We start from the raw sequence: 27,941 nt of genomic DNA on the forward strand, positions 1-27,941 counted from the left end.
GTTTATCCTAAACCTTACAGTATAAAATACAGTACTAACAACATAAAAAGTAAAGTAAAACATGAAATACCAAAATAAAACAATAAAATAAAGTCATTAGAAAAATGTTTTGTTGATATTCAGTAGTAAAGTTCGACTTACGACCATTTCAATTTACGACCGGTTTCTCGGAACCGAACTCGGTCGTAAGTCAGATGGTAGGTGTAATAATAATAATAATAATAATAATACAGTAGGTAGTAGGTTGGTAGACAGTAACCACCCAGGGAGGTACTACCATCTTGCCAAGTAAGTGTAAAACAAAACCTGTAAATGTTTTACATGATGGTAGGATTGCTGGTGTCTTTTTTCTGTCTCATAAACATGCAAGATTTCAGGTATGTCTTGCTACTTCTACTTACACTTTGGTCATACTACACATACATGTACAAACATATATATACACACCCCTCTGGGTTTTCTTCTATTTTCTTTCTAGTTCTTGTTCTTGTTTATTTCCTCTTATCTCCATGGGGAAGTGGAACAGAATTCTTCCTCCGTAAGCCATGTGTGTTGTAAGAGGTGACTAAAATGCCGAGAGCAAGGGGCTAGTAACCCCTTCTCCTGTATAAATTACTAAATTTAAAAAGAGAAACTTCGTTTTCCTTTTTGGGCCACCCTGCCTTGGTGGGATATGGCTGGTTTGTTGAAAGAATAATAATAATAATAATACAGTGGTACCTTGGGATACGAACTTAATCTGTTCCAGAAGGCTGTTCGACTGCCGATACAGAACGAATTTGTTCCCATAAGGAATAATGTAAATTGGATTAATCTGTTTCAGACCCCCAAAAATACACTTACAAAAGCACTTACATAAATACACTTCCACAATGTTTGAGTTTTGAGCTGTTCGAATCCTGAGGTACCACTGTAATGTAATAATCTACTTAGTAATAATTATTACTAAGTAGATTCTCTTTTTTTAATCACATTGGCCAGCTCCCACTGAGGTTGGGTCACCCAAAAAACAAACTTTCATCATTATTCACACTATCATTGTCTTGCCAAAGGCATGTAGATATGACAGTTCAGATGTTCCTCCAAACAAAAAATATCCCTACCCCTCCTTTAGAGCGCAAGCACTGTACTTCCCACCTCCAGGACTGAAGTATAGCTAGCTACTTTCTCTACACTTCTTCTCCAGCAGCTCATCAAGCCCCAAAAGTCATATGCCTCCACTTGCTCCTATCTAACACACTCACACATGCCTGCTGGATGCACAAGCCCTCTGCACACAAAACCTTCTTTACCACCTCCTTCCGTCCTTTCCTAGGTCGACCCCTATCCCACCTTCCCTTTACTACAGATGATTAATATTATTAAGATTTTTATATATTTTTCCAACAAACCTGCTGTCTCCCACCAAGGAAGGGTAACCCAAAAAACAATGAAATTCTTTCACTATCATTCACTCCATCACTGTCTGGCCTGAAAGGTGCCAATACTACAGTTCGAAACTGCCAATATCAACACCTCTCCTACAGAGCGCAGGCACCATACTTCCCACCTCAAGGATCAAGTCTGGCTAACCAGTTTCCCTAAATCCCTTCATAAATGTTACCTTGCTCACACTCCAACAGAATGTCAAGTCATAAAATTATCACCATCATCAGCAAGGAGGCAGCGCAGATGTCCTGTCTAAGGGCAATGTGTGGTGTAAATACAGTGGACCCCCGGTTTACGATCAGCTCCCAATGCGACCAATTATGTAAGTGTATTTATGTAAGTGCATTTGTATCTGTATGTTTGGGGGTCTGAAATGGATTAATCTAATTCACAATATTCCTTATGGGAACAAATTCGGTCAGTACTGGCACCTGAACATACTTCTGGAATGAAATAATATCGTAAACCGGGGGTCCACTGTATTATGCAGAAAATTCGGAGTGTGGAAATTAGGTGTGGAGTTAATAAAAGTATTAGTCAGAGGGCTGAAGAGGGGTTGTTGAGGTGGTTTGGTCATTTAGAGAGAATGGATCAAGGTATAAATGACATGGAGAGCATATAAATCTAAAGGGGAAGGAAGGTGAGGTAGGGGTCATCCTCAAAAAGGCTGGAGGGAGGGAGTAAAGGAGGTTTTGTGGGCGAGGGGCTTGGACTTCCAGCAAGCGTGCATGAGCGTGTTAGATAGGAGTGAATGGAGACGAATAGTATTTGGGACCTGAGGAGCTGTTGGAGTGCGAGCAGGGTAATATTTAGTGAAGGGATTCAGGGAAACCTGTTATTTTATATAGCTGGACTTGAGTCCTGGAAATGGGAAGTACAATGCCTGCAATTTAAAGGAGGGGTTTGGGATTTTGGCAGTTTGGAGGGATATGTGTATCTTTATACGCATATACTTCTAAACTGTTGTATTCTGATCACCTCTGCAAAAACAGTGATTATGTGCGAGTGAGGTGAAAGTGTTGAATGATGATGAAAGTATTTTCTTTTTTGGGGATTTTCTTTCTTTTTGGGTCACCCTGCCTCGGTGGGAGACGGCAGACTTGTTAAAAAAAAAAAAAAAGTACCTGCTATTTTTAGCTGCAGATATAACAGCTGCTGCCCCACCAGTGTCAACTTTGGGGCCTTCCAAAACAAGAGTACCAAGAAGTGTTGACATATCTTCGTCATTCATGAAAGGCGAGACAGGTGAGATAGTTTCTCCTTGGACAGTTATCAGAGCATATCGCACATCACCTGCAATAATAGGCCAATGTAATACCAGTTAAATTTTTTCATGCCTACCTTTTCTTTCAGATATGCAGTACAGTACTTTGTAATACTATGCTTTCTAGGCTTTGAGGATGCTGAATGTCTGCCCTATGCTTTTAATTCTCCTTTTCCCTAGAGGGCATAGATAGCCTATGATTGTCTTTATATCTATCCGTGTTAAAATGTCAGTAGAAAAATGGTGAAGGTGAAACATTAATGACAATAGTGATGATTAATAATGATAATATGATAATGATATAGTTGATCTTCAATGCTGTTACTTTATTTTTATATGTTGCAATGTTCAGTTAATCAGATCATTAAGTATTGGGGATCTTACTATCAGCTAAAGAAACTGGAAGCATTTCAGTATATGTAGTAACTTACTAATTCCAGATTTTCTTAGCTGTACTTTCACAAGCTTTAGAAGTTGCTGCAGATTTCTGTCCTTGTTGCAATTAGCTAGTTCAACTATGAGGACAATGTCAGCTGATCCCTCAGCATGTGCTTGGTACATGTGCATCCAGCCAGCAGGTACTGTCTCACCATTCACATCACATGTTCCTCTAGGTACTGCAGCCATTTTTCTCACCGTCACTGCTTTCTCTTCTGTGAAAAATAATAAATTTATTGCATATTCTGTATGGACAAGTTCTAAAATATTAATTTTATTGCGATTACCAATAATGAAAGTCTAGTGTCTGCCAGTCAGCGTCCAGAGGCCAAATTTCAAAAGGTGCACCAGGGTCCAAGAATTTAAAAAAAAAAAATTTTTATTTTTCTTATGAAATGGCAGAGAATCTTTTTCTGAAGGTAATAAAATAAAAAGTACAAAATTTGATGGAAAACTGACGAAATTATGCTCCTGTGAATTTTGATGTGTCAGCGATATTTACGCATCGGTGATTTTGCCAACTTTGACTTCCATTTTTGGCCAATTACATTATTCCAGTCGACCAAATTCTTAGTTATTTCACTAGTATTACTTCTATTCTATCGATTGAGCACAAAAAATTGCGAAGTCAACTGTTTCAACTACAAAATAAAGTGATCGGAAATTGGTAATTTGGCCAATTTAATGCAAAGTTCAAAATATTCCAATTTCAAAATAGGGTCCAGGATAAACAATGCAAGCATTCCTGGCACTAAACTAACATTTCCTCTGTTCAATAGTTACATTTTCAGGCTTTACAAATGAATTCCATTTTGATTTTTTATTCACATAATGAATTTTTATTCAAACCAAAAAATAGAACATTTACTGTTATGCAATATTGTAATAATTGTATAAATATCATCACCACATTTGTGAATGTATATCAGACCCACCAGCTGGCATGTATTAGACGTGTGAGGTCATTTGTTTACTCTTGAACATCAGCAAAAATTTAACATTTCTGCTACTTTGAGCTCAGTTTCAAGCCATTTCCAGTACTAAAACCAATCAAAACCATCTCTATTTCTGTAATATATCTTCCATTATATCAAATGAGACCAAGAAATTGCAAATACAACTATAAAAAACATACGAAAAAACCCTGCAAATTCGCTGTTTAAATCGAAAATTACGGTCTCAGTTTTTTCTCTCATTATGCACTGTGTGCTGCAGGATTTGTTTTATGTGGTGAACACATACCACATAGATGTATTCTCTCATATCTAGGCCCAAATTTACAGCTCACAGCTTATCAGAGTGAGCTGAGCTCATGGTGTAGATCTACGGTTTGGACCCTCAACTCCAAGCCGTAGAACTACGGCATGGACCCTGAAAGGGTTAAACTAGCAATTCAGCCTACATTCTACAGCTTAGGTTAAGTATGCTAATGGTTCTGGAGATCACTGACCCTACTGCCTGGTGTCAGAAAATTGGAAATGAAATAAAATAGGAATAAAAACTCAAGAATCATACAGGAAAAGGTCATGATACTTGTATACTTAATGTAAATTTTTTTTATAAGATTTATATGTCATCTTATATTATCATTAGAAAAAATGACCAGCAATCCAGCCAGACAACTGTTTAACAGCCTTGTAATATTATGCGAAATTTGTGCACAGGTAATAACAACTTACCAGTGTAACAGTGGTGTGGTGAGGGCACGTGAACTCCCTGGGCCAGGCACTGAGTATGGTATGAGGCTGCTGCCTTACATGAAAAATTGCCCCCCTCATCATTCCCAAACTGCAGCTGATTATGGCTGTTAATACAGTGCCAGAAGTATGGCTTTGGATCCACCAGAAAGTAGCATGTGCTGAAGGGACTGGCCGAGCGCAGGAAAAGCTGTGCACATTCATCCACGCCTTCAGCTGCACTTACATCCTCCATTTTCACTGCCTGGTTTGCCTGATTATTAAAATGAATGAGATTCTGCAATATTTTATACTATTTTACTATTACATAGATGTCTAAGGTAGATTAAAGGATTAATTTTTTTAAATATTTTCTGTCAAATGGTGACATTTAATCAGACGAAAAATAGTAAAAGACAAAACATTACGTACTTTATTTGTAGTAATTTCTGTATGACCCTTGTGGGTTTTGCACTTAGTTATGATTATAATAATAATGTGTAATATTTAATGAATGATAGCAGGTAACAATTATATGAGTAAACAATGAACTAAAAAAAACATTCAAGTAGATGACAGTCAAAGAGCTCACACTAAACAATGAGAAATCTAGTACATAATACATATCTGGAAGTGAAACAACTAACCATATTAATATCAATAAATAATGATAAAACAGAAAGAGAGTGGAGGAACATTAATGGGCCTACATCTAGATCAACACTCAAATTCAGCACACAAAGAAAGTGAGCATTCTTTAAAAAAATTTAAGGTGTATAAAATGCATTTATTTTAATGCCTATTTTAAGGATCACACTATTCTTCATGGGTGGCATACAGGAAAATTTCAGTCTTCATGAGAACTGTGCAGTTGATATACATTAAACCTAATAAAGTAACAACCAGACAACCCCTCACAGATTTACTGTGTGCCCAAACTCCACCACACAAACTCTATACTCTGGAATAATCTATTCGTATCTCTGCTTGAGTCAATACAGAAACTCCAAATACATACAGTATATAAAAAATATTTAATTTCTATACATCCTTGTTGGTGTATGCTTTAACAATAATGAACATACTACAAACAGAGGGTAGAATGCTCTTTTATCTGCTTCATTTACCCACTTTCATATATTTTCAATAAGCTCTCCAAGAAAGCCATTATTTTCCTATGAAGTGGTATTCCGTATCTTATGCCCAATCAAAACTCTTTAGTTTCCTAGTACAGTAGAACCCCTGTATCCATGAATTCAGTTTCCACTGCTTCAGTTATCCATGGTTTACCATGGCTCAAAATAACCCTTAATTCTGCTTAATAATGACACCAAAGCACAAAAGTAGTGATGATGGAATTCTTCAAAGACTGAGAGAAGAGGTGAAGCACTTCCCATCAGTGAAAAAGTGCTAATTCTCGATTTATTGCGAGTAATTTATCAATTAAACTTGATCATAGGTATGTATGTAAACCCTGGGTAGTAGGTTGGTAGACAGAAAGCACTACCATCCTGCCAAGTGAGTGTGAAATGTAAACCTGTAATTGTTTTACATGATGGTAGGATTGCTGGTGTCTTTTTTCTGTCTCACAAACATGCAAGATTTCAGGTATGTCTTGCTACTTCTACTTAAACTAGGGTCACACTACACATGCATGTACAAGCATATGTATACACAAACCCCTCTGGGTTTTCTTCTATTTTCTTACTAGTTCTTCTTCTTGTTTATTTCCTCTTATCTCCATGGGGAAGTGGAATAGAATTCTTCCTCTGTAAACCATGTGTGTTGTAAGAGGTGACTAAAATGCCGGGAGGAAGGGGTAGTAGCCCCTTCTCCTGTATAATTAAATTTAAAAAGAGAAACTTTTGTTTTTGTTTAGAGGTCACCCTACCTCGGTGGGATATGGCCTGTTTGTTGAAAAAAAAAAGTATGTTTACCTGGACTTATATATAGGGTTATGTACTATCCTCAGTTTCGGGTATCCACGTTAGAGCTTGGAATGTATCCCTCTGTGGATACAGGGGGATACTGCTAGTAGCAAAATGAAGCATATCACATACAATATGATACCTGTTTCTGCATATTTCACACTGTAAATATAAGCTCTTACTTGATAACAAGGTGTGGAAGAGAGTGCCCATTGCGTGGCCAGGTGAGCAGCATTGTAAGTACGTGATCCATCAGGACCCCGAGTGTCGTCTGATGGCTCATAGTTATAGTTACCCAAGAGACCTGCCAATCTGTTCACAACATTAAAACTCATTACAGTGCTACACTATCCATAAAAATTAACACTTATTACAATGTTACATTATCTATAAACAAAATATAACTGAAATAAAATAAACATTTAATATTAAATACAAGGGAGGGAGGGAGGGAGTAAAAGTGGTTTTGTGTCCAAGAGGTTTGGACATACAGCAGGCATGTGTGAGTGCGTTAGATAGGAGTGAGTGGAGACAAATGGTTTTTGGGACCTGAAGTGCTGTTAGACTGTGAGCAAGGTAATATTTTGTGAAGGGATTCAGGAAAACTGGTTAGTCGTACTCGAGTCCTGGAGTTGGGAAGTACAGTGTCTGTGCAGACATGACAATTTAGATCTTCCTCCGAACAGTTAATATCCCAAATTAACTAACTTTGTGACCATGTGAATACTAGAAAAGATAAACAACAAAAGATATTCTTTAAGGGAAGTGCCTTCATGCTGGTAAAAAGACTATCCAAATCAAGCTGATAGGAATTTTTTTTACTTATTTCTTTATAAATAATCTTACAGTATATTATTTATTAACACAGCTGTTTCCCACCAAGGCAGTGAGATCCAAAAAAGAAGAAAGACTTTCACCATCATTCACTTGTACCGCCTCATATTAATAACAGAGTAAACAAACTTAACTACACACTTGAAATGTATGTTTATCATAAATTGTACTACCTCATATTAATAATAGAGTAAAATATTGAATATTTGTAATCAACCACTCTTCACCTGTCTAGACTTAAGTAGTCTTTAACCCTTTCAGGGTCCGTCCTGTAGATCTACGGCTTTACGCTCAGGGTCCAAACCGTAGATCTACGCCATGAGCTCAGCTCACTCTGATAAACTGTGAGTGGTACATTTGGGCCTAGATATGAGAGAATACATCTATGTGGTATGTGTGCACCACATAAAATAAATCCTGCAGCACACTGTGTATAATGAGAGAAAAAACTGAGACCATGATTTTCGATTAAAACAGCGACTTTGCAGTGTTTTTTTGTATGTTTTTTATAGTTGTATTTGCGATTTCTTGGTCTCATTTGATAGAATGGAAGACATATTACAGAAATAGAGATGATTTTCATTGGTTTTAGCACTGGAAATGGCTTGAAACTGAGCTCAAAGTAGCGGAAATGTTAAATTTTTGCCGATGTTCAAGAGTAAACAAACGACCTAACACGTCTAATACATGCCAGCTGGTGGGTCTAATATACATTCACAAATGTGGTGATGATATTTGTACAATTATTACAATATTGCATAACAGTAAATCTTCTATTTTTTGGTGTGAATAAAAATTCATTATGTGATTAAAAAATCAAAATGGAATTTATTTGTAAAGCCTCTAAACATAACTAATGAATGAGATAAAGTCAGTTGATCAAATGAAAATGCTGGCCCACAGATGGCTCCAACTTCATCCTGTTCCCTACTTGTACGTCTCATAACAATAAAAATGCTTTCAAATGAGCTGATGTAGGTAACAGCTCTTAGCTTGCCAATAAAGTTAGGAATCCTTAATCTGTAAATAGCTTGTCAATAAGGGTAGGGATCCTTAACCTTGTCAAATCCTGTGTAAAAAAAAAAAAAAAAAAAAAAGAAGAGGAAATGTTAGTTTAGTGCCAGGAATACCTACATTGTTTATTCTGGACCCTATTTTGAAATTGGAATATTTTGAACTTTGTGTTAAATTGGCCAAATTACCAATTTCCGATCGCTTTATTTTGTAGTTGAAACAGTTGACTTGGCAATTTCATGTGCTCAATCGATAGAACAGAAGTAATACTAGTGAAATAGCTAAGAATTTGGTCATCTGGAATAATGTAATTGGCCTAAAATGGGAGTCAAAGTCGGCAAAATCGCCGATTCATAAATATCGCCGACACATCAAAATTCGCGAGAGCATAATTTCATCAATTTTCCATCAAATTTCGTACTTTTTGCTTTATTACCTTCACAAAAAGATTCTCTACCATTTCATAAGAAAAAATAATTTTTTTTTTTTTTAAATTCTTGGACACTGGGGCACCACTTCAGATTTTGGCCTTGGACCCTGAGGGGGTTAAGTATTAGGTTAAGTCTGTCCGAAATGCCTCAGCATGATAGTAGCTTTCTTTGTAGCAATCAAATTATGAAATGTAAACACACATTGTAACCTTAGCAATGAAATAGTTTTGATACGATTTGATTTGACTGTCTTTCCAAAGGTGTACTGATACTACAGTTGACAAAAATTGCAACATATCTCCACCCCTCCTTCAGAGAGCAAGCACTATACTTTGCACCTCCAGGACTTAAGTCCAGCTAACCAGTTTCCTTGAATCCCTTCATAAATGTTACTTTGTTCACACTCCAACAGCACATCACATCATAAAAACCATTTGCCTCCACTCTCCTATCTAACATGCTCATGCACACCTTCTGGAAGTCTAAGCCTCTCGCACACAAAACTTCCTTTACCTCCTCCCTCCAACCCTTTCCTAGGATGACCCCAACCCCACCTTCCTTCCACTACAGCTTTATATATTACCTCATATCTAACCTTAATATTCAACTCTTATTGCAAAGTATATTACATGAGGTACAACAGATTTAATATGGGACTACCTTCTCGGCATTTTCATCAACATACTGTACTTTACATACATGTTTGAATGTTAGACCAGTGACACCAAGCAAGAGTACTCTCATACATCAAAATTTTTTTCTCTCCACATGAAAGATGTAACTGTAATTAAAGTTTCAGCAATCATGACTATCCAAAATTAGCAACAAAGCTACATATTCTAAAACAGGAGAAGCACTTGCTGCCCTGTGTTTTTTATTTCTTTTTTACTATTTTTTTTTTTTTTTTTTTTTTTTTATCACACCGGCCGATTCCCACCAAGGCAGGGTGGCCCGAAAAAGAAAAACTTTCACCATCATTCACTCCATCACTGTCTTGCCAGAAGGGTGCTTTACACTACAGTTTTTAAACTGCAACATTAACACCCCTCCTTCAGAGTGCAGGCACTGTACTTCCCATCTCCAGGACTCAAGTCCGGCCTGCCGGTTTCCCTGAATCCCTTCATAAATGTTACTTTGCTCACACTCCAACAGCACGTCAAGTATTAAAAACCATTTGTCTCCATTCACTCCTATCAAACACGCTCAAGCATGCCTGCTGGAAGTCCAAGCCCCTCGCACACAAAACCTCCTTTACCCCCTCCCTCCAACCCTTCCTTGGCCGACCCCTACCCCGCCTTCCTTCCACTACAGACTGATACACTCTTGAAGTCATTCTGTTTCGCTCCATTCTCTCTACATGTCCGAACCACCTCAACAACCCTTCCTCAGCCCTCTGGACAACAGTTTTGGTAATCCCGCACCTCCTCCTAACTTCCAAACTACGAATTCTCTGCATTATATTCACACCACACATTGCCCTCAGACATGACATCTCCACTGCCTCCAGCCTTCTCCTCGCTGCAACATTCATCACCCACGCTTCACACCCATATAAGAGCGTTGGTAAAACTATACTCTCATACATTCCCCTCTTTGCCTCCAAGGACAAAGTTCTTTGTCTCCACAGACTCCTAAGTGCACCACTCACTCTTTTTCCCTCATCAATTCTATGATTCACCTCATCTTTCATAGACCCATCCGCTGACACGTCCACTCCCAAATATCTGAATACGTTCACCTCCTCCATACTCTCTCCCTCCAATCTGATATTCAATCTTTCATCACCTAATCTTTTTGTTATCCTCATAACCTTACTCTTTCCTGTATTCACCTTTAATTTTCTTCTTTTGCACACCCTACCAAATTCATCCACCAATCTCTGCAACTTCTCTTCAGAATCTCCCAAGAGCACAGTGTCATCAGCAAAGAGCAGCTGTGACAACTCCCACTTTGTGTGTGATTCTTTATCTTTTAACTCCACGCCTCTTGCCAAGACCCTCGCATTTACTTCTCTTACAACCCCATCTATAAATATATTAAACAACCACGGTGACATCACACATCCTTGTCTAAGGCCTACTTTTACTGGGAAAAAATTTCCCTCTTTCCTACATACTCTAACTTGAGCCTCACTATCCTCGTAAAAACTCTTCACTGCTTTCAGTAACCTACCTCCTACACCATACACTTGCAACATCTGCCACATTGCCCCCCTATCCACCCTGTCATACGCCTTTTCCAAATCCATAAATGCCACAAAGACCTCTTTAGCCTTATCTAAATACTGTTCACTTATATGTTTCACTGTAAACACCTGGTCCACACACCCCCTACCTTTCCTAAAGCCTCCTTGTTCATCTGCTATCCTATTCTCCGTCTTACTCTTAATTCTTTCAATTATAACTCTACCATACACTTTACCAGGTACACTCAACAGACTTATCCCCCTATAATTTTTGCACTCTCTTTTATCCCCTTTGCCTTTATACAAAGGAACTATGCATGCTCTCTGCCAATCCCTAGGTACCTTACCCTCTTCCATACATTTATTAAACAATTGCACCAACCACTCCAAAACTATATCCCCACCTGCTTTTAACATTTCTATCTTTATCCCATCAATCCCGGCTGCCTTACCCCCTTTCATTTTACCTACTGCCTCACGAACTTCCCCCACACTCACAACTGGCTCTTCCTCACTCCTACAAGATGTTATTCCTCCTTGCCCTATACACGAAATCACAGCTTCCCTATCTTCATCAACATTTAACAATTCCTCAAAATATTCCTTCCATCTTCCCAATACCTCTAACTCTCCATTTAATAACTCTCCTCTCCTATTTTTAACTGACAAATCCATTTGTTCTCTAGGCTTTCTTAACTTGTTAATCTCACTCCAAAACTTTTTCTTATTTTCAACAAAATTTGTTGATAACATCTCACCCACTCTCTCATTTGCTCTCTTTTTACATTGCTTCACCACTCTCTTAACCTCTCTCTTTTTCTCCATATACTCTTCCCTCCTTGCATCACTTCTACTTTGTAAAAACTTCTCATATGCTAACTTTTTCTCCCTTACTACTCTCTTTACATCATCATTCCACCAATCGCTCCTCTTCCCTCCTGCACCCACTTTCCTGTAACCACAAACTTCTGCTGAAGACTCTAACACTACATTTTTAAACCTACCCCATACCTCTTCGACCCCATTGCCTATGCTCTCATTAGCCCATCTATCCTCCAATAGCTGTTTATATCTTACCCTAACTGCCTCCTCTTTTAGTTTATAAACCTTCACCTCTCTCTTCCCTGATGCTTCTATTCTCCTTGTATCCCATCTACCTTTTACTCTCAGTGTAGCTACAACTAGAAAGTGATCTGATATATCTGTGGCCCCTCTATAAACATGTACATCCTGAAGTCTACTCAACAGTCTTTTATCTACCAATACATAATCCAACAAACTACTGTCATTTCGCCCTACATCATATCGTGTATACTTATTTATCCTCTTTTTCTTAAAATATGTATTACCTATAACTAAACCCCTTTCTATACAAAGTTCAATCAAAGGGCTCCCATTATCATTTACACCTGGCACCCCAAACTTACCTACCACACCCTCTCTAAAAGTTTCTCCTACTTTAGCATTCAGGTCCCCTACCACAATTACTCTCTCACTTGGTTCAAAGCCTCCTATACATTCACTTAACATCTCCCAAAATCTCTCTCTCTCCTCTGCATTCCTCTCTTCTCCAGGTGCATACACGCTTATTATGACCCACTTCTCGCATCCAACCTTTACTTTAATCCACATAATTCTTGAATTTACACATTCATATTCTCTTTTCTCCTTCCATAACTGATCATTTAACATTACTGCTACCCCTTCCTTTGCTCTAACTCTCTCAGATACTCCAGATTTAATCCCATTTATTTCCCCCCACTGAAACTCTCCTACCCCCTTCAGCTTTGTTTCGCTTAGGGCCAGGACATCCAACTTCTTTTCATTCATAACATCAGCAATCATCTGTTTCTTGTCATCCGCACTACATCCACGCACATTTAAGCAACCCAGTTTTATAAAGTTTTTCTTCTTCTCTTTTTTAGTAATTGTATACAGGAGAAGGGGTTACTAGCCCATTGCTCCCGGCATTTTAGTCGCCTCATACGACACGCATGGCTTACGGAGGAAAGATTCTTTTCCACTTCCCCATGGACAATAGAAGAAATAAAAAAGAACAAGAGCTATTTAGAAAAAGGAGAAAAACCTAGATGTATGTATATATATATATGCATGTGCGTGTCTGTGAAGTGTGACCAAAGTGTTAGTAGGAGTAGCAAGATATCCCTGTTATCTTAGCGTGTTTATGAGACAGAAAAAGAAACCAGCAATCCTACCATCATGCAAAACAATTACAGGTTTTTGTTTCACAGTCATCTGGCAGGACGGTAGTACTTCCCTGAGTGGTTGCTGTCTACCAACCTACTACCTATTCTAGTTATGAAAACATTAAAATTTGCATAAATTCCCAGACATAACAAAAACTAATTTTCACTGGTTAACACATTACTGTTTAACCGACAATTGTATATTTGGACTCCAATAGTTTGGAGAGAAAAAAGTCTGCTGTGGTACTCTGAAAATAATATGGTCTTGCAGTTCAGGCTTAAATTTTGGTCCATCTATTGAAACTGAATCCACATGCAGCTTTAAGGCATCATGCCCATCATGTCACCAGCAGCTGGTGCTGCCCCACTGAATGAAAACAGTGCTTTCCTTATAATAATTTTTGGCTTATACTGCATTACATTTAGCAACAAAATAAAACTGTATTACTTGTAATTAATAGTTAAGGGTTGGTTTTACTTATTTCAGTTGGACACTACATAATTTTTGAGAATGAGTACTCACCTGCCGAAGTATTTCCCGGAGACTGTGATGGAACAACCTTGGTACACTTTGTTGCAAGTCACCAGCAGACCATCCAACTTCACACCTGAGTGATCACCATTGGTGTAGGTCTGAAAATTAGATCTTATGTTATGCTAAGGAAAAATCAATACAAACAAATAAGATATGCAGTTATATTCCATAATAAGGAACTACAAAGACTAAAAGATTATTTAAATAAAAGCTAATTAGTGTACAATGCAATGTTTGGATTGCCAGTCTGAACTTGCCAGAGCTTATAGTGCTAGTGGGTTTCTTTTGAGTCTAACAATATCTTATTATATGTAAACTACATTACCTGTAAACCTGTAAACTGCAGAAAAGAAATAAATTACAGTGGAACCCCAGTTTTCATCGGGTCTGGTTATCGTATAATTCAGTTTTTGACCACAATTTTCAGCAAAATTTTCTCTGTTTTTGTACATCCACTCAGAAATCATCCATACCAGACATGTCCGCCTGCCCGCAGGACACAGCCGTTTGTACGTTCATGACTCAGTCTGCCTTTGTTACTTGTTCAGTGAGCAGTACTCCACGCATTCCTCTGAAACATTTCGTAATAATCCATTGTTTTTGTACTTGCAAGACCTTCATCTGGAACAGCAACAGACCTTAACTGAGGAAATTGCTTCAGAGGAGGAGGAAGAGAGAGGGGAGAATGTGCCTTCTTCAGCATTTAACCCGTAAACAGTCCAAGCAGATCTACGTTCACATGTGTAGTGCTACAAAAGTAGATCTACGTTTTTTTACATATTTTCAAATATAACAAAAAAAAAAGTAGATCAAAGTTTTTTTACACATTTTCAAATGTAAAAAAACAAAGAGAAGATCTACTTTTTTTACATGCTTTCAAATGTTGAAAAAACTGTTTACGGGTTAAGGACATTTGTGCAAAGTGGAGTGAGGTGCAAAGTTTTGTGGAGAAATATCAACCTAACAAAGCTGTTGCAAGCCATGTCAGCAACATGTTCAATGACAATGCTGTGTCCCATTTTAAGCAAATCTTAACCCTTTCAGGGTCCGTGCCGTAGTTCTACGGCTTTGAGTTGAGAGTCCAAACCGTAGATCTACCTCATGAGCTTAGCTCACTCTGATAAGCTGTGAGTAGTAAATTTGGGCCTAGATATGAGAGAATACATCTATGTGGTATGTGTGTACCACATAAAACAAATCCTGCAGCACACAGTGCATAATGAGAGAAAAAACTGTGACCGTAATTTTCGATTAGAACCGAATTTGCAGTGTTCTTTCGTATGTTTTTTATAATTGTATTTGCAATTTCTTGGTCTCATTTGATAGAATAGAAGATATATTACAGAAATAGAGATGGTTTTGATTGGTTTTAGTATTGGAAATGGCTTGAAACTGAGCTAAAAAGCATCGGAAATATAAAATTTTTGCCGATGTTCAAGAGTAAACAAATGACCTCACACGTCTAATACATGCCAGCTAGTGGGTCTAATATATGTTCACAAATGTGGTGATATTATTTATACAATTATTAGAATGTTGCATAACAGTAAATCTTCTATTTTTTGGTTTAAATAAAAGTTCATTATGAGAATAAAAAATCAAAACGGAATTCATTTGTAAAGCCTGAAAATGAAACTATTGAACAGAGGATATGTTAGTTTAGTGCCAGGAATGCTTGCATTGTTTATCCTGGACCCTATTTTGAAATTGGAATATTTTGAACTTTGCATTAAATTGGCCAAATTACCAATTTCCGATCACTTTATTTTGTAGTTGAAACAGCTGACTTGGCAATTTTTTGTGCTCAATCAATAGAATAGAAGTAATACTAGTGAAATAACTAAGAATTTGGTCAACTGGAATAATGTAATTGGCCTAAAATGGAAGTTGAAGTTGGCAAAATCACCGATGCGTAAACATCGCTGACACATCAAAATTCACAAGAGCATAATTTCATCAATTTTCCATCAAATTTCGTATATTTTGTTTTATTACCTTCAGAAAAAGATTCCCTACCATTTCATAAGGAAAAATAGCAAAATTTTTTTTTGAAAATTCTTGGACCATGGTGCACACTTTGAAATTTGGCCTCTGGACCCTGAAAGGGTTAAAGAGATGCCAGAAATAGGCCTCTCTGGACAGAATTTTTGTGCGACAGGGGTACAGTGACTCTCAAGCTGGTCCTAGTGCTAGTAAAAGACAAAGAAGGGAAGTAACCCTGGATAGGGCTTTGATACTTCAAGTCCTTATGAAGGTTGAGTCCCCTTCCAAACAATAACCTCTCCTCCCTCTTCCCTCCTCACCGTCTTCCATATGCCAACAAGAGTCTTCAATAAAGGTAAAAGTGATGTTAAATGTTCATTGATCCATTTCATTAGTGCTTTATATTTATTTCTCATTGTTTTCTGTATGTAAAACTATAGCTATTCTCTATAATATTTATTTTTTGTTAATATTTTTGGGTGTCTGGAACGGATTAATTGGATTGATATTATTTCTTACGGGGAAATATTACTTCAGTTTTTGTACAATTTGGTTTTCGGCCAACCTTCTGGAAAGGATTAAAGATGAAAACTGGGGTTCCGCTGTGTTTGTACAGAGCAGCTCAAAATTATTTTTATCTTGTCCGACACAGGGTTACTATTTAGAGGCAAGACAGTCCCTAAATATAAAACAGGCACATGTGGTCAGATGGCTGAGTGGCTTACATACTGGCCTGGAGTTTTAGGACTCACTTTGCTATGGGTTCAAACCCCCTCCCATTCTGTGGTTTGTTTAATAGAGACTAAAGATAATACTGACAAGAAAATGAGTCACCTCAGCACCAGCTTCAGTAACATTGATAGTGCCATCAACATGCAGCGTAACATTGGCAGAGTGACCCAGCACCACTATTGATTCCAGCTGCACAACTCCAGCCTTTGATTTGTATACACCAATTACGGAAAAGTCACCACTAATGAAGTCTCTGGTCAGCAGGTAGGAGCAAGGGCCAAGGAACTGGTAGTGATGCAGATCAAATGTTGTTATATGTTGACCTGAAAGTAGGAAGTCATTCTTAAACCACTGTTATATAATCAAAATAATAATAAAAGTATTTAGGAAAAGGTGTGGAATTAATAAAAGTATTAGTCAGAGGGCTGAAGAGAGGTTGTTGAGGTGGTTTGGTCATTTAGAGAGAATGGATCAAAGTAGAATGACATGGAGAGCTTATAAATCTGTAGGGAAAGGAAGGCAGGGTAGGGGTCATCCTCAAAAAGGTTGGAGGGAGGGGGTAAAGGAGGTGTTGTGGGCGAGGGGTTTGGACTTCCAGCAAGCGTGCGGGACTGTGTTAGATAGGAGTGAATGGAGACAAATGGTATTTGGGACCTGACGAGCTGTTGGAGTGAGCAGGGTAATATTTAGTGAAGGGATTCAGGGAAACCGGTTATTTTATATAATCTGACTTGAGTCCTGGAAATAGGAAGTACAATGCCTGCACTCTAAAGGAGGGGTTTGGGATATTGGCAGTTTGGAGGGATATATTGTGTATTTTTATACGTATATATACTTCTAAACTGTTGTGTTCTGGGCACCTCTGCAAAATCAGTGATTATGTGTGAGTGAGGTGAAAGTGTTGAATGATGATGAAAGCATTTTCTTTTAGGGGATTTTTTTTTCTTTTTGGGTCACCCTGCCTTGGTGGGAGACGGCCGACTTGTTGAAAAAAAAAAAAAAAAAATAGGAAAAAGATATAATCAGTTACACTTGTCAACAAAATTAAATTTATGTTTCCTCATCGAAGATTTCAACACGTTTTTTAAACTCATTTCATATGATTTCCAAATTTGTCCTTATTTTTCCTCAGCATGTCTTGGTTTCCAAATATTAAGGTTTTATATATTTTAATTTTAGAGATTTAGGGCATAATACATTTCATACTAGGATAACCACCTATAATTTAATACTGCAATACATATCATATACTTGTTAAATGCCTTTAGAACACATTTTTGATGACCTAAAAACACTGAGAGTATGATTTTCTCTTGTAAACTTTGGGTAGACTGTGGCTGTACAACATCCAGCAGTAATCTGCCATCATCCTTTCAGTCTAGAAACTGTGACAGCAATTTTCCATAGCTTGAATGTCTCAGCACTCACAGCACCAAGATCTTTTGGGAAAGAAATCTAGATGAGAAAAAAAAAAAAGTATTTTAAAAGAAGTGTAACACTCCATTTTATTATATGTATCTAGCAGATTCTGCACTCCATCTCTCTGTGTGGGAGACTTTTAGTTATCCAAATCACTTTCCACATATCCATTTTAAATTCTGCTGTACTTTTAATTCTAATACACTAGGGTTTCCTTCAAAGCCACCATCCTTTAGGACCTTCCTGACTTTTGTGCCAAAGAAAATTCCCTTCTATAATTTTGCTGCACTGACTTCTGGAAATTTCTCAACAAGGTACTAAAAAAAATCTTAATTTCTCCTTACCCACTGGTTTACTTAATTTTTTTTTCATTAAACAGAGATAAATGTGAAGGAGTGGCAGAAAAATCTTAGGATCAACTAATGGAACACAACGAACACCGCTCGTCCCTTGTTTCCAGTCTCATCTAATGTAATAATCTGTACTAACACTGCTGCCCTATAGGCCTAGGTAGTAACAGTACCTTGTGAGCTTTTCTTTTAATTTTAATTTTTACCCTGTGAACTCTTCTTGCATGTCAATTAACATACAGGTAGTTCATGGCCTGGTAGGCAAAGCTCTCACTTCACACACTGAGGGTTCGGGTTCGATTCCTGGCAAGGGTGGAAACATTAGGCATGTCTCCTTACACCTGTTGTCCACATTAACCCATCAGTAAAATGGGTACCTGGGTGTTAGTCAACTGGTGTGGGTCGCATCCTGGGACAAAAATTGAGCTAATTTGCCCGAAATGCTTTGCATAACAAGGAGCTTTCTATATAGTAGTACCTGTATGTCACTGATGTCAGCTAGGCCTGTATACTACCTTGTACATGTACTTGTAGAAAATATATTATTATTATTACTGATGACTTAAATATCACCACATACATTCCACTAATGATAGCTGTATTGGACTGCATCGAAGAACATTTTCATGTACGTCTCCTTGAGATAGAAGTACAGTGAAACCTCTACTTGCGAGCGCATCCACATGCGAGTTTTTCCAAATACAAGCAGTCGATGGGTCGATTTTTTGTTTCCATACGCGAGCAAAATTTCCATAAGCAAGCAGACCTCAAGACAGGTTCCTTGATGCTGGTGAGGGGCTCTTGCTCTTGATCTAGGCAATTGTATCTCATTTGTTTGTTGGACTATCTTATTGAAACTTGGGCAATGTATGATGGAAAGATGCTTCTTAACGTACACCAAAAATGAAAGAAATCTAAGCATAAATAATGGAGTTAACTTCTCAGCAATTAGCCACCACTTAGCGGTATTTTCGTATGGTTTTTATAGTTGTATTCTCGTTTTTTTGGTCTTATTTGATAGAATGGAAGATATATTACAGAAATAGATATGATTTTGATTGCTTTCACGATGAAAAGTACCTTGAAATTGAGCTCAACACAGGAGAAATGTTCGACTGTTCTGACTTTGTTCAAGAGTAAACAAATGATAGCATATATATACATACCCCTCTGGGTTTTCTTCTCTTTTCTTACTAGTTCTTGTTCTTGTTTATTTCCTCTTATCTCCATGGGAAAGTGGAACAGAATTCTTCCTCCGTAAGCCATGCGTGTTGTAAGAGGCGACTGAAATGCCAGGAGCAAGGGGCTAGTAACCCCTTCTCCTGTATAAATTACTAAATTTAAAAAGAGAAACTTTTGTCTTTCTTTTTGGGCCACCCTGCCTTGGTGGGATACAGCCAGTTTGTTTAAAGATGATGATGATGATTAAAATTCAAATCCTGGATCCATTATGTACCTCTATAATCATATCTTTACCAGCTAAATGAATGCAATACAAAATATAATTTTCAGATCAACATTACACAGTTAATTCCATGACTTATTCTGCATGTTAAAAAATGCCATAAACCCTGGAAAAATACTCATGACCATAAGAGTTACATTATATAAACCTTATCATGAGAAACTCTTAAATTAGCAGTTAATGACCTCTCCACTCTTTTATAAGTCAGTTGGTCTCTTCTGCCTTCAGTTTTCTATTGCTATATGACCCCTATGGGTTTAGCACTTTTCTCTGATTTAAAAATTATTGAACTCCTATTCTATGTGCAGTCCTGGTATCACCCAGTGACATTGTAGATGGTGGACACCTATCCTTATCACAGTATTAAGGTTACCCATATGGGTAACCTTAATACTATGATGAAGATACCCATACAGGTATACCAGTACACCCATATGGGTATACTGGTATCCATTGGCTCGGTTGGAAACATTTCTGCCTAACGCACTAAATGTCCATGGTTCAATTCCCAGCCTGGGTGGAAACACTGGGCATGTTTCCTACACTTGCTGTCTTGTTCACTTAGCAGTAAGCAGGTACCTGGGTGTTAGTTGACTGGTGTGGGTTGCATCCTGGGGGACAAGACTGAAGGAACCTCAATGGAAATAAGACAGACAGAGTCCTTGATGATGCACTGACTTTCTTGGGTTATCCTGAGTGGCTAACCCTCTGGATTAAAAATAAAAATAAATCTGTCATCTTACAATACACTCCTATGTTATACATGAGTTATATAGGAGTGGCTAAAGGACTGCAATGTGGTTGGTAGAGGGGGATAAGAGATTTGTCTTGAAGCAGCATTAGTATTATTATTTTTATTTACAAGAGGTCTTGGGGAGGATTATGGAATTTTTCAGAGGTTTCAGTTTCTCCATGATAAGCCTAATGAAAATGATAATGACAATCTCTATTTCTACAAAGTATACAATATACAATTGATTTAGGAATAGTTGGCACTATTGAAATTTTATAGAAAGTGCCTGGTTATACAGAATGTTTTCATTTTTAATTCTAGTGAACACTGGCTGGGATATGCCAGTGGATGATTAACTAGTTAATGGGTCAACATCTGATTAAATCCATGTCAGGAGACATTGTGTTGTTTCCTGAAAAACAAAATGCCGCTACCAACTATTATCCTCACAGGATAACACATCTGTGTATGAAAAATAACACCTTGGTGAAGTGTCACAAACAGGGCAAGTGATAATTACCCATCCAATGCCCCAGTCAAAGCAAATACTTGTCACAGTCCTCCTGCCTTCGAAAGGCTAGACCAACAGCCATAGATCCTGATAACAGGAGAATCACCTGTTGAGGGAGAATGAATGTAGCCACCCTAGAGGCATCCTAGTTAGAGAGCAATCAAGCAAACATACTGACTGGAGTACAACTGGTTGGCAACTGACAGGAATGCTCAGAGATAGTCTATGTCAAAATATACAATCAGTCTCAACTGGTTGTGTTTGTAGGTCTTGTGGCTAAGTAGGCAGTGCTCTCGCCTTAATCCCCAGCTGGGTGGAAATGCTGGACAAGTTTCTTTACACTCGCTGGTCCTGTTCACTTATTAGTAAGTAGGTACCTGGGTGTGGGTCACATCCTGTAGAACAAGACTGAAGGATCTCGATGGTAATGAGATAGACAGTCCCCGATGACACACTTGACAGTCTTGGGTTGTTATCCTGGGTGGCTAACCCTCTGGGTTAAAAATCTGAACAAATCTTATCTTAGAGGTGTAATCAGAAGGCTGGGTGTGTTCCTAATGGGTTATCAAAGCCAAAATGAAGAAATATCATGCAACCATCTACAGGTGCTTTGATTAATATTTAGTCCTGTTACATGTCCAATATTTTTATCATTACCTTAAAGGAAAATAACATACCATAAATGGTTGCTGTGGCAATAAAGGGTGGTAAGAGTGCACCAGGTTGGCGAAGAGCTTCCCAACCACTCTCCACGCTATCTACTCCTTCAGCTAATAGTCTCTGCACTTCAAGTATGGGAGATTCCTGAAGCAAAACATTTAGTTTGAGAAGATTCTCATTTTTTAGCACGAATTCATTTACAATTTATAACTCCAAATTATAATATTTGCAGTTATTTATTATCAACTTATAATTCCTTTTACAACTAAAATGAGGTTCCTTTTTCTCATGTGATTCTTTTGTTAATGGTAAATTTTACTCATGTGATGAGGTTTTGATATTGAAACCAAGAGAGAGTGTCAGTATATAAAACATGAAATAACATATCCACAAAATATTAGGATGGGATTCATTAAATGCTGGACTAAAGAAATACAAAGACTTTTAATAATTTTGAAGATGCATTTTAAACTGATTCCTACGGCTCTTACAATGCAAACTGAAAGTACTCTTACATCTAATCAAAGAATCTGTTTTAGTGATGGTCAATTTAACCCGTAAACGGTCCAAACGTATATACTATACGTTTTTTCAACATTTGAAAGTATGTAAAAAAAGTAGATCTTTTTTTCTTTTTACATTTGAAAATGTGTAAAAAAACTTTGATCTACTTTTTTTTTTTTTTCAATAAGTCGGCCATCTCCCACTGAGGCAGGGTGACCCAAAAAAGAAAGAAAATCCCCAAAAAGAAAATGCTTTCATCATCATTCAACACTTTCACCACACTCACACATTATCACTGTTTGTGCAGAGGTGCTCAGAATACAACAGTTTAGAAGCATACACATATAAAGATACACAACATATCCTTCCAAACTGCCAATATCCCAAACCCCTCCTTTAAAGTGCAGGCATTGTACTTCCCATTTCCAAGACTCAAGTCCGACTATATGAAAATAACTGAACTGACTATATGAAAATAACTGAATCCCTTCACTAAATATTACCCTGCTCACACTCCAACAGATCATCAGGTCCCAAGTATCATTCGTCTCCATTCACTCCTATCTAACACGCTCACACACGCTTGCTGGAAGTCCAAGCCCCTCGCCCACAAAACCTCCTTTACCCCCTCTCTTCAACCCTTTCGAGGATGACCCCTACCCCTCCTTCCTTCCCCTATAGATTTATATGCTTTCCATGTCATTCTACTTTGATCCATTCTCTCTAAATGACCAAACCACCTCAACAACCCCTCTTCTGCCCTCTGACTAATGCTTTTATTAACTCCACACCTCCTAATTTCCACACTCCGAATTTTCTGTATAATATTTACACCACACATTGCCCTTAGACAGGACATCTCTGCTCCCTCCAACCATCTCCTCGCTGCTGCATTTACCACCCAAGCTTCACATCCATATGAGAGTGTTGGTACCACTATACTTTCATACATTCCCTTCTTTGCCTCCATAGATAGCATTTTTTGACTCCACATATACCTCAATGCACCACTGACCTTTTTTCCCTCATCAATTCTATGATTAACCTCATCCTTCATAAATCCATCCGCCAACACGTCAACTCCCAAGTATCTGAAAACATTCACTTCTTCCATACTCCTCCTCCCCAATTTGATATCCAATTTTTCTTTATCTAAATCATTTGATACCCTCATCACCTTACTCTTTTCTATGTTCACTTTCAACTTTCTACCTTTACACACATTCCCAAACTCATCCACTAACCTTTGCAATTTTTCTTTAGAAACTCCCATAAGCACAGTATCATCAGCAAAAACTAACTGTGTCAATTCCCATTTTGAATTTGATTCTCCATAATTTAATCCCACCCCTCTCCCAAACACCCCAGCATTTACTTCTTTTACAACCCCATCTATAAATATATTAAACAACCATGGTGACATTACACATCCCTGTCTAAGACCTACTTTTACCGGGAAGTATTCTCCCTCTCTTCTACACACCCTAACCTGAGCCTCACTATCCTCATAAAAACTCTTAACAACATTTAGTAACTTACCACCTATTCCATATACAGTGGACCCCCGGTTAACGATATTTGTTCATTCCAGAAGTGTGTTCAGGTGCCAGTACTGACCGAATTTGTTCCCATAAGGAATATTGTGAAGTAGATTAGTCCATTTCAGACCCCCAAACATACACGTACAAACGCACTTACATAAATACACTTACATAATTGGTCGCATTGGGAGGTGATCGTTAAGCGGGGGTCCACTGTACTTGCAACATCTGCCACATTGCTCCTCTATCCACTCTATCATATGCCTTTTCTAAATCCATAAATGTAATAAAAACTTCCCTACCTTTATCTAAATACTGTTCACATATATGCTTCAATGTAAACACTTGATCTACACATCCCCTACCCACTCTGAAGCCTCCCTGCTCATCCACAATCCTACATTCTGTCTTACCTCTAATTCTTTCAATTATAACCCTACCGTATACTTTTCCTGGTATACTCAGTAAACTTATTCCTCTATAATTTTTACAATCTCTTTTGTACCCTTTCCCTTTATATAAAGGGATTATACATGCTCTCTGCCAATCCCTAGGTACCTTCCCCTCTTTCATACATTTATTAAACAAAAGTACCAACCACTCCAACACTATATCCCCCCCTGCTTTTAACATTTCTGTCATGATCCCATCAGTTCCAGCTGCTTTACCCCCTTTCATTCTACGTAATGCCTCACGTACCTCCACCACACTTACATTCTGCTCTTCTTCACTCCTAAAAGATGGTATACCTCCCTGGCCAGTGCATGAAATTACCGCCTCCCTTTCTTCCTCAACATTTAAAAGTTCCTCAAAATATTCTCGCCATCTACCTAATACCTCCCTCTCCCCATCTACTAACTCCTCTACTCTGTTTTTAACTGACAAATCCATACTTTCCCTAAGCTTTCTAACTTGTTTAACTCACTCCAAAATTTGTTCTTATTTTCATTAAAATTTCTTGACAGTGCCTCTCCCACTCTATCATCTGCTCTCCTTTTGCACTCTCTCACCACTCTCTTCACCTTTCTTTTACTCTCCATATACTCTGCTCTTCTTATAACACTTCTGCTTTGTAAAAACCTCTCATAAGCTACCTTTTTCTCTTTTATCACACCCTTTACTTCATCATTCCACCAATCACTCCTCTTTCCTCCTGCCCCCACCCTCCTATAACCACAAGCTTCTGCCCCACATTCTAATACTGCATTTTTAAAACTATTCCAACCCTCTTCAACCCCCCCACTACTCATCTTTGCACTAGCCCACCTTTCTGCCAATAGTCGCTTATATCTCACCCAAACTTCCTCCTCCCTTAGTTTATACACTTTCACCTCCCTCTTACTTGTTGTTGCCACCTTCCTCTTTTCCCATCTACCCCTTACTCTAACTGTAGCTACAACTAATTAATGATCCGATATATCAGTTGCCCCTCTATAAACATGTACATCCTGGAGACTACCCATCAACCTTTTATCCACCAATACATAATCTAACAAACTACTTTCATTATGTGCTACATCATACCTTGTATATTTATTTATCCTCTTTTTCATAAAATATGTATTACTTATTACCAAATTTCTTTCTACACATAGCTCAATTAAAGGCTCCCCATTTACATTTATATTTGAAAATATGTAAAAAAAACATAGATCTACTTTTGGAGCACTACACATGTGAATGTAGATCTGCTTGGACCGTTTACGGGTTAATTTTAAGGATAAGCATATTATAATGCTAATCTTGCAGAGGAAGTTAATTTGCTAGAACATTTTAAGAAAACACTCAAACCTGTAGTTGTTAAATGGAAGATAGCAGTTATCAGAATGCAATGAAACAGGGCTCTAGGAAAGCACTATAGGTTATTTTATAATACTCACCTTCTTAAACAGATTAGTAAGTTTGTACCACTGAGGTGGTTCAAGGAAGTTTTTCCAAGGTACAGGCAGATATTGGTTGTACATAATCTTGCCGTATTTAGATGGTTCAAACACAAATGAGCTGCAAAGAGGATTTATATATTTTTTTTTCAACTTTTAATGGAACTAAATACAAGTATTTTTCTTTCTGTCTGCCCACACCTTTAAAGTTAGCTCCTTAATTCCTATTGATGTGTGCTCAGTAAACATAGTTCTTGATCTTGTAAAATGCTGTATGGATCAAAGTAGGCATGCTGTGCGGTGCTTCTTAAATTTAATAAAAAAAATACCCTACAAAAAAAGATTACAGGAGGATAAAGTAAGGGTTCTCAGAAAAGTGAGATCATGCTTTATAATGATCATACTTCTGTGACAGTGACGAAAAAAATAGATAGTGGAGAGTGGATAGACTGTATATTTCTTGGACCATTACCACATCTTTATTTCAGAGCCACTCATGTGACAAATTTGGGAAACAGAAAAGCTGGCTTGAATGTCATGGGAAGTATTTTTCAGGATACTATAATAAGTAATGTAGATTTCCTTAAGGTTCATTTTTCAGGCACATTTTCTTCATATGTCCAAGGGACACTGATTCCCACGTGTGTATGTTTGCACATGATAGGAAACTTTTGATAAAAAACAAAAATAAGATTTCATTGGCATACGCAATGTTGACTTTCAGGAACCTCAACAAACATTCATTCATACATTATACATGAAAGCTTCATTCTGGAATCCATAACTACAACTTGTACAAAGATATCCAGAAGAATCAATGACCTAGATCAAGAAATTCTATGAAAGAGGGATGGGAATAGGATGATGGGGTTAACCAGAAACTGATTGCCAGAATGAGAGATGAAGGAACAAGTTTATTAATTAGTGTGGATGGTGAGCATGTAAAGTAATAACTCCATACAGGAGGGCCCTGCTTTACAGTGCTTCACTTTACAGCATTTTGCTAATACAGCAGCTTTCAATTATACCCATTCTTCATTTATTCAGACTTTCTACGATAAATATATTCACTACTCACTGTAAGCTATGAAAATATTTTAATATAAGTAATATCTATGTACTATACGTATATGTATTTTTTAGGCCTAACTCTATTGCTCACTTAATATATTGATAGTATCAGCACGTTATGAGGCTTTTATATGCACTTGAAAGTAAAAAAAGGCTGTGTCACTTTACGGTGATTTTTGCTTTACAGCAGTAGCTCGCAGCCTAACCTGTTGTATAAACAGGGCCCACCTGTACAGGAATTCAAATGCAAATATACAACAAGACCTGCAGGTTTGAGGGACACATTACACAGGATGACTTGCTGTTAAGAGGTGATGCCTAGGAGCTGGGCCTCGATATCAATTAACACTGGAAAGTACACACAAAATAATGAGATGGGACCTAGAGGCTGAAACTGTCCCCACAAACTTGGATTCATGAATGCACACATGTACACTAATCAAAGTTATGATTAGGATATTTTCATGCACAGAAAACTTTATTAATTAAATTTAGCCTATAATAACTTGATTAATATGAAATATAATATGAAAACTTGCCTTTCGGTTATGCTGCTGTCATCATCATCATCTTCATCATTAACGAATGCCTCAATCACATCAAAGAATGATACGAGGGCCTGCTCAAAGGTACTTAAGTCATGAAGCTCCTCCTGCCTCCAGCTCTGCCATATCACCAAGACCTGTTTACAAAGCATATTATTAGGTAAGGGACTAGTTTAAACATTGAAAAAAAAAAAAAGAAGTCTGGGATAATTATAAAAAACTCAAAATTTAGCAGGTAATATCAGTGTGTGCCACTTTCACAGCATAGTCCTATTAAAGCATTAAACACTGGCTTACTACTTGTCAGTGATTCATGGAATTTCACCATTCTATCCTCTGTCTTCTCATTCGCTGACTTACATTGTAGTAAGTTACCACATTTTGTGGCATTGAAGATGCTATATTTTTTCTCAAAGTAAGTTTCGAAAATTTACCTAGCACCTTGGGGGTCGAAGTTCCACTTATCTTTTTTTTCCAAAATTTAGACAAACAGAATTGAGGGAATGTCCTCGACAATGGAGCGTCTCGTTCGCCATAAAATATGGTAATCACTCCTGGTGGTTCACTAATTTTTCCCTTAAAATGCTGTTTAAACAGCAATTATGAT

The 27,941-nt window shown here is 37.6% G+C and overlaps 1 protein-coding gene across 2 annotated transcripts in view; it reads right to left on the reverse strand.

Annotated features, from left to right (window-relative positions):
* Positions 1 to 27,941, reverse strand: part of LOC128697761 (uncharacterized) — a 201,383-nt gene that overhangs the window by 23,018 nt on the left and 150,424 nt on the right. For both annotated transcript variants that reach the window (XM_070099669.1, XM_070099668.1), the window contains exons 36-44: positions 27,329 to 27,471; positions 25,719 to 25,839; positions 21,811 to 21,937; positions 16,758 to 16,978; positions 13,929 to 14,038; positions 6,917 to 7,046; positions 4,810 to 5,080; positions 3,124 to 3,345; positions 2,553 to 2,721 (exon numbers count right to left, since the gene is read on the reverse strand). In XM_070099669.1, the coding sequence (XP_069955770.1) occupies positions 2,553 to 2,721; positions 3,124 to 3,345; positions 4,810 to 5,080; positions 6,917 to 7,046; positions 13,929 to 14,038; positions 16,758 to 16,978; positions 21,811 to 21,937; positions 25,719 to 25,839; positions 27,329 to 27,471 (1,514 nt within the window). The remainder of the gene's footprint in view (positions 1 to 2,552; positions 2,722 to 3,123; positions 3,346 to 4,809; positions 5,081 to 6,916; positions 7,047 to 13,928; positions 14,039 to 16,757; positions 16,979 to 21,810; positions 21,938 to 25,718; positions 25,840 to 27,328; positions 27,472 to 27,941) is intronic.

This window comes from Cherax quadricarinatus, chromosome 68, assembly GCF_038502225.1.
Source record: "Cherax quadricarinatus isolate ZL_2023a chromosome 68, ASM3850222v1, whole genome shotgun sequence".
Lineage (NCBI taxonomy): Eukaryota > Metazoa > Arthropoda > Malacostraca > Decapoda > Parastacidae > Cherax > Cherax quadricarinatus.